This window comes from Formica exsecta, unplaced genomic scaffold (assembly GCF_003651465.1).
Source record: "Formica exsecta isolate Colony F162 unplaced genomic scaffold, ASM365146v1 scaffold82, whole genome shotgun sequence".
Lineage (NCBI taxonomy): Eukaryota > Metazoa > Arthropoda > Insecta > Hymenoptera > Formicidae > Formica > Formica exsecta.
The window spans coordinates 2,370,533-2,377,611 of NW_021853592.1; the positions used below are offsets into that span (position 1 = coordinate 2,370,533).

At 31.4% G+C, this 7,079-nt stretch overlaps 2 protein-coding genes and 1 long non-coding RNA gene across 5 annotated transcripts in view; 2 read left to right on the top strand and 1 right to left on the bottom strand.

Annotated features, from left to right (window-relative positions):
* The window catches only part of LOC115244454, a 906-nt gene extending 443 nt beyond the window's left edge, over nt 1-463 (top strand). The window contains exon 2 of the long non-coding RNA XR_003885383.1: nt 265-463. This is a non-coding gene — a long non-coding RNA (uncharacterized LOC115244454). The remainder of the gene's footprint in view (nt 1-264) is intronic.
* Nucleotides 350-2,262, bottom strand: LOC115244451 (variant-silencing SET domain-containing protein-like). Of its 2 annotated transcripts, none has more exons than XM_029822095.1 (5): nt 1,849-2,262; nt 1,263-1,448; nt 1,025-1,198; nt 797-949; nt 350-725 (listed from the first exon to the last, which is right to left on the bottom strand). In XM_029822095.1, exons 1-5 carry the CDS (start codon nt 1,914-1,916, stop codon nt 491-493), a joined length of 816 nt encoding a protein of 271 aa, XP_029677955.1. In that variant the 5' UTR covers nt 1,917-2,262; the 3' UTR covers nt 350-490. The 2 variants fall into 2 exon arrangements, with proteins under 2 accessions (XP_029677955.1, XP_029677954.1); XM_029822094.1 differs by having other exon boundaries at nt 1,025-1,219.
* A 175-nt stretch (nt 2,263-2,437) lies between these two features.
* On the top strand, nt 2,438-7,044 carry LOC115244446 (RAC serine/threonine-protein kinase). 2 transcript variants are annotated; one of them, XM_029822084.1, is made up of 7 exons: nt 2,438-2,985; nt 3,725-3,998; nt 4,099-4,336; nt 4,518-4,715; nt 5,422-5,692; nt 5,801-6,037; nt 6,111-7,044. In XM_029822084.1, the coding sequence occupies exons 1-7, from the start codon at nt 2,784-2,786 to the stop codon at nt 6,449-6,451; spliced, it is 1,761 nt and encodes a 586-aa protein (XP_029677944.1). In that variant the 5' UTR covers nt 2,438-2,783; the 3' UTR covers nt 6,452-7,044. The 2 variants fall into 2 exon arrangements, with proteins under 2 accessions (XP_029677944.1, XP_029677945.1); XM_029822085.1 differs by lacking the exon at nt 2,438-2,985 and adding an exon at nt 2,995-3,462.
* Nucleotides 7,045-7,079: the final 35 nt, after the last annotated feature.

The following is a 7,079-nucleotide window of genomic DNA, read 5'->3' on the forward strand; positions in this document are numbered from 1 at the left end:
ATTATACTTTATATATTACACACAATAATATATATAATATTATATATATAATATATATGCAATGTAGATTGGAACGCACGCGCGCGAAAAGATATAGGAAATGTATATGTGTAATAAATTGAGAATAGAGCAAAAACTATTAATAACTGTTCTTTTTTATTTGATTGATAGAAACTATTATATATCATTTATTTTTTCTCTAATTTTAGTAATTTTTTCTATTGTACTATTTTACGAGGGATCTAATGATATCTTTCGTTGCAGTGAAATATGTACACGATTGAGGATCAAGCAGCTAGCGCTTGCGCTGCTACGCATGCGCGAGATTGTCCCTCCATCTCATGATATAGGTATTTCTCTTTTTATTTTATTTTTTTCTCATAACAATGCATTAAAATCAATTTTAATATCCATGTCCAAAGATGTATAATTAGCAATTATTCTAATATATATATATATAAGCTTTTCTTAGCACTTATTTCATCTAAGGTTACATTAATTCCTCCAACATATCCTGAAGTATGTACATTTTCTTTTCCAAACGTCTGTTTTTTTGTGCTAAAATTTTATTTTGATGCCTGTTATAGGCAACATACCTTAAAAATGCTGACCACTTTTTATCCGAAGAAAAATCTATATTTCTAAAGCATTCTATATTATATTTGGACATATGTACAAAAATCTTCTTAATTTTAGAATTTCCTAAATTAGACGATGGCAATTTCCTAAAAAAAAAAAAAGATTTATTTACAATATTTGTAAGATATAAATAAAAAATTGTTTTTTCTTCTCTTACCTTTTTCCACTTATACTATTATTATTCACAAAATTATCACCATCTTTTTGATTATTTACAGACGTATTTATTTTCCTTTCTGAATCTAAAGACGTATTGACTAAATTTTCAGTTATATCCAAAACAGGGGTTGATTTTTGTTCCACATTTTCGCTACAGAAAAAAAGCATTATTTAAAAATAAAAATTGTTATAACATTATTAAAGAAAATATATTTGATTTACTCACCTTTTTTTGCTTTCAACATCATTTTTTGTATTATTTACTTCACAATTTTTTGTATTGTCATAAATTGCATCCTTTTCATTTTGAGATTCAATTTCAGAATCATTTTGAGATTCAATTTCAGAAACATTCATGTTAGTCTCTTGTAATGTAGATGATTCTTTCTTTTTATCTTTTCTAGAAGAAAAATGTTTCAAACTATTATGTAATTATAATTTTAATAAAAAAACTTTTATCTCACCTGTTTTGTTTGATATAAACAGAAGGAATTGCAGTACTTTTTAATCTTCTGATTCTTGAGTATAGGTTCACTTTATAAAAATCGTTCTCCGTGAAATGATCACTGCAAACTCTGGCCCCTTTGTAAGAGACAGTACGGCCAATTATACTAAACCATTTATTCCTTATTTGTTCATCTGTTGGTATTCTATAAACATTGTACAAATTTTGAAACAGTTGTTGAAGAATGTAGAATATAAAACAACATAAGAATGTTTGAAGTAAATGTGAAACATAGTTTGGAAAAATTTAATTTTACAGTATTAAATTAGTAACATATTTTTCCACTACTTTGACGTGTAAAACTCTACTATTAATTAGTAAATATTATTAAAAATTACTTAAGGATTAAGAAAATAAATAAATTAAATCTTATAGACTATCAATAATTCTTAATCGTAATATATATAGTTTATCAGATCTTTAGCTATGTTTCTCATTATAACCAGATATTAGGATATAAATAATAATTTTCTCCCTCAATTATCTTAATATTAATTTTTATTTTATCATTTCTAACTATATATATGTCTACATTTTTTTATAACCTGTGAAATGATCGTTGTGGATTAAAAGGGATGCACTCTTTCGAACATAAACAACACGACGTAACCATTTTTCTAAATTTATAAAATGAATATCCTCTCCAATTATATATAATTTGGTCATATATGTCGCAGATTTTGGACACTTTTGTCCAAGACGAAGATATGAACACTCCACGACTCCACCTTCTCTCTTTTTACATGTTCTTCAAACCTCAACTTGAAGCTTGGAGTCTTTCGCGCATAGTCTATTTTTTTCTCCTTCTCCCACTCATCATATAGTAGGTAGAGAGAGAAAGAGAGAATCTATTTATATATCTAGAGTCCCCATGTAAATAAAAGTATCCGATATGTGCAAAATATTAAACACGTATGAGATTAATATAAAATAACAATCATCTACCAATATCTTGATAGTGATGATGATAAATTAATCAATATAAGATATATACAATATATTATATATATATAATATAAGATATATTAATCAATATTCAATATAAATATATATATATATATATATTGAATCGTTGAACCAATAATCACGATGTATGAATATCTAGATACGATGCGTAAAATCCATTAAAAAATGTCTAGTGAGACTAGACGCGCCGTAAATTTGAAAATAGGTCCAATCGCAAAGACCCTGCTCTCTCAAGTTGTGACGGCTCGTTGGAAGCTGGACTTTAGGGCCAAGCGATGATCGCGCCGCTTCTGACGTCTCGGGGTCCTCGGGTTCAGCGTGATCACGTCGACGATCACTGTGTGTATACATATGCATTACCTGCCACACGCGTATCTATGATTGCTCAAGTTTGTATACGCGCACCACTCCCGCTATTGCGTGTTATTCGCCATTATTTTTGTGAGGCTCCCGGTGGAACGCGGCACCTGGGGCATCCGCGTAATATCGACGAGTGCGCAAAGACGGGAGAGTGATGGGGGACGCGGCGATGAACGTCGCAGCGTCCGGTGGTGGCGGCGGCGTTGGCGGTGTTAGCGGTAGCGGTAGTGGCGGTGTTAGCGGCAGCGGTAGTGGCGGTGTCAGTGGCAGCGGCGGCAATGGCAGCGGAAGCGGTAGCGTCAGCGGCAACGTTGGCGGTCAGCGAATCGTCAAGGAAGGCTGGCTCCAAAAACGCGGTATTATTACGCCAAGACCCGTTCATAATATTTACGTCTTGCGCAATGTTTACTCGGTTGACGCGAATGTGTCTCGTGATTGTCGCATGTTTCTCCTCGACATGTCTACGTCGAGCGTGTGTCACGGACGCGTGGTATACGTCCAGCTACCTTCTCGTCGACGTGACCAACGTCGAGAGTAACACCGAAGCTAAAACCCCCTTGTATCGATATAGGTATTCGCGTTTATATCACGCGAGATGTTCGTGATGAGAGACGAAAATATGACTGCAAATTACGTTCTCTTCAACACGACGTCTTTGCGATAGTTAATAAGTCCGCTGCTCGCATATTTTCATGTCTAATGGTGTTATTATGATGTGCATTTTGTAACGCACTTCGTGAACAAAATCTAACAAGCCTCGGAGCATAATGTCTATTGACTTTCCTAGATATTTTATTCTATTTATTATACCTTGCGCCATAAATTCTTGCATGGTAATAATCTCTTTTATCCTGTAATATATAATATTAATCATATATATATTAATATATATTAATCAGAAATTTTATATTAGTTCTAGTAAATATGAGATTTGGGTGATAATGTGAATATAAGTATAGAATATTTTAAAAAATTTAGGGGTTTAGGAACTTGCTTTTCTTATTGGAATTAAAATCAGATGTTTAATTAGAAGCTATTTTTCACAATATTTCTGGATACATACAGAAAGTAAAATATGAAATAATTTATTTGTAGGTGAACACATTAAAAATTGGAGATCGAGATATTTTGTCTTGAGAGACGATGGTACACTGGTCGGGTTCAAGGCAAAACCTGATCCACAAATGGCTACGCAAACATCTACGCAGCCATTAAATAATTTTACAGTACGTGGATGCCAAATAATGTCAGTGGATAGACCTAAACCATATACATTTGTTATTAGAGGCCTGCAATGGACAACCGTAATCGAAAGGACATTTCATGTAGAAACAGAACAAGAAAGGGAAGACTGGGTAGCAGCAATCAGGTGTGTGTTCTACTTTAACAACAATCTGTTAAGCTTCAAAATATTAAATTTTATATTGTATACAATATTCATACAAATTCTTTCCTTGTGTTTTTTGCAGATATGTAGCAAATAGGTTAGCAAATGAAGAAAATCAACAGCATGAACAACCCCAAATGCAACAATCTTCCTCTTCAGAAGATGTCGATATGGAATCGTCAGTAGGCGCTAGGTCTGATTCTTGTAGCTCTTTAGGTGTTGTATCTACAGATTTAGATGGTGGTAGTATTGATGAATTATCAGCAAAATTCAGTGTCCAAGGAACTTCAAGCAGTAAAAGTACTGGCAAAAAGAAAGTAGTAAGTTATTGAATCTCTTTTGCTTATTTATATATATCGTCTTTATCATTTTTTTTTTTTTTAGGAAACACATTGTGCTGAGTATATGAGTACTCCATATATGTGTGTATGTGTATATCTGTGTGTATACAGAAATGTATAAATCATTTTTATTTATAAATTTTTCCTTTATTTGTTTCAGACACTTGAGAATTTTGAATTTTTAAAAGTTTTGGGAAAAGGAACTTTTGGAAAGGTAATTCTCTGTAGAGAAAAAGCAACAGGACATTTATATGCTATCAAAATTTTAAGAAAAGAAGTTATTATTCGTAAAGATGAAGTGGCACACACACTTACCGAAAACAGAGTATTACGCACTACTAACCATCCCTTTTTAATTGTACGTACATTGTATATAAAATGTTTAATGTATCATTATTACTATTATTGATTATTAACAGGATGTTTACTCTTTGGAAAAACATGGGAAACTTGGAATTCTCAGGGAATTTTTTTTGTACCTGGAAAAATCAGGGAATTTTTTAGAATTTTATTGGGACTCGAGGAATTTTTTTTTAAATTCTCTGTTTTTAATCATTTTGCTCTTATACTGTAAGCAATCTGCAATTTGTTGATAAGCCAAGTTGTGAATTATATGTTTAAAATACATTATAAATATATATCTCTTTCTGTTTATATATTCAATGTCTTAACAAAATATTGAATATGTATTGTACATATTCTTTACTTTAATTTTTAATCATAAAAAATGAAAATGTTATAAAAGTTAAAAATTTTCATCTTAACGAAAGTTATTCATTTTTTTCAGTACATTTGTAAATTTAGCACTTGAAATTTAAGTGGCTTTGTGCTTTTCTTTCATATGAGTGAAAAGCGTATAACAAAAAGAATTATTTTAGGAAATTGCACCAAAAAATCTTTAAAATATTCTCTTTATCTGGAATTTTGAACAAAAATATTTGAAAGATCAGGGAATTTTTTCACAAGATTTGAGTAGACATTCTGTATTAAATATCCTTTAACAATTCATAATTTAGAATTTATCTGCATTTGTAATAATAATTAAAATATTTTTTAATTTTCAGTCTTTAAAATATAGCTTTCAAACAGCAGATAGATTGTGTTTTGTTATGGAATATGTAAATGGTGGCGAATTGTTTTTTCATTTGAGTCGGTCACGAGTATTTGGTGAAGATCGTACTCGATTCTACGGCGCAGAAATTATATCGGCTTTGGGTTACTTGCACTCGCAAGGTATTATATATCGTGACCTAAAATTGGAAAATCTTCTCTTGGACAAAGACGGGCATATAAAAATTGCTGATTTCGGTTTATGTAAAGAAGACATTACATATGGTTTGTATTATATATTTTAAGGCTAAAGATTAAAACTAATAAAATATTATGAATAAGTTTTAACATATACAGTTGATTATGGGATATATATATAGGATATATTTATAGGAAGGACAACAAAGACATTTTGTGGAACACCAGAATATCTGGCACCAGAAGTACTCGAAGATAATGATTATGGACGAGCCGTGGATTGGTGGGGTGTGGGTGTAGTCATGTATGAAATGATGTGTGGTCGATTACCTTTTTATAACAAAGATCATGAAAAGCTATTTACGCTTATTTTATTGGAAGAAGTAAGGTTTCCTAGGACGATTAGTAATGAAGCAAGAGATATGCTTGGTGGTAAATACTACTTTAATGATCGTAATCACAGTGTTTTTATATGAAAAAATTCACTTTTGAATTATTTTTATAGGTCTGTTAATAAAGGATCCAAGTAGAAGATTAGGTGGTGGGCCCAATGATGCGAAAGACATCATGAATCACGCATTTTTCTCGTGTATCAATTGGACGGATCTTGTCCAGAAGAAGATTCCTCCACCTTTTAAGCCGCAAGTGACTTCAGATATTGACACTCGATATTTTGATAGTGAATTTACCGGCGAAAGTGTTGAACTTACGCCCCCGGATCAGGGCTGTTTAGGTAGTGGAGGAGGTTTAAATTCTATAGCAGAAGAACAAGAACATTTTCCGCAATTTTCGTATCAAGAAAGTCATTCTGCAGCAACTTCTTCCATTGTCTCTATTAATCACTGACAGTGTCAAGTGTCTTGCTTAATTAATGTAATGAGATGTGTGGTTTATTAATGCATGAAAAACCGAGCAAAAACATTCAATTACAATATGTATCTGACAATTGTCTACAAAGCTTAAAACTTTACCAATGATAGGCAAATCAATAAAATTATCTTTCTTTATGATGCTTTTTTTATGCATCTTAAGAGATTGTTACATATCTCCAATGGCAAATTAGATTTATGCGTATAAGTGTGCGCTCGCATATAACACCTATACACATAATTATTAATCACTAAAATTGTATATGGAAAAATGTATACTATAAGATTAGGTCGAGATATAGTATGATTAATATTTGCTGCGTATGAAAGGAATATGACAGGGATTAAAAATTACGTTCTTAATTGAATCGAATTAATTAAAACTCTTTGAGAGACATATATTGTGAATATTGAATAATTTTCTTATCATCAAGAAATGCGCGATAATCGTAAGTATAAAAATCTTTGTTTTTAAGAAAAGCTGCACTTGACACTTTCCAGGTTTATTGTCGCTGTTTATTATCTTATTTATGGAAGGACAGTTCCTGATTTTTTTTTTTTTTTTTTTTTTTTTTTTAATTTTCAGTAGATAATTTTTACGGCGG

What these genes read in the sequence shown, in the direction of transcription:
- LOC115244451 (XM_029822094.1), bottom strand. Translation starts at nt 1,916, where the DNA reads ATGGTTACGTCGTGTTGTTTATGTTCGAAAGAGTGCATCCCTTTTAAT. An exon ending in GATGTTGAAAGCAAAAAAAG is followed by an intron (nt 950 to 1,024) that starts GTGAGTAAATCA and finishes TTTTTTCTGTAG; the next exon opens with CGAAAATGTGGAACAAAAAT. An exon ending in AATAGTATAAGTGGAAAAAG is followed by an intron (nt 726 to 796) that starts GTAAGAGAAGAA and finishes TTTTTTTTTTAG; the next exon opens with GAAATTGCCATCGTCTAATT.
- LOC115244446 (XM_029822084.1), top strand. Translation starts at nt 2,784, where the DNA reads ATGGGGGACGCGGCGATGAACGTCGCAGCGTCCGGTGGTGGCGGCGGC. An exon ending in GACTGGGTAGCAGCAATCAG is followed by an intron (nt 3,999 to 4,098) that starts GTGTGTGTTCTA and finishes TGTTTTTTGCAG; the next exon opens with ATATGTAGCAAATAGGTTAG. An exon ending in AGCAAGAGATATGCTTGGTG is followed by an intron (nt 6,038 to 6,110) that starts GTAAATACTACT and finishes TTATTTTTATAG; the next exon opens with GTCTGTTAATAAAGGATCCA.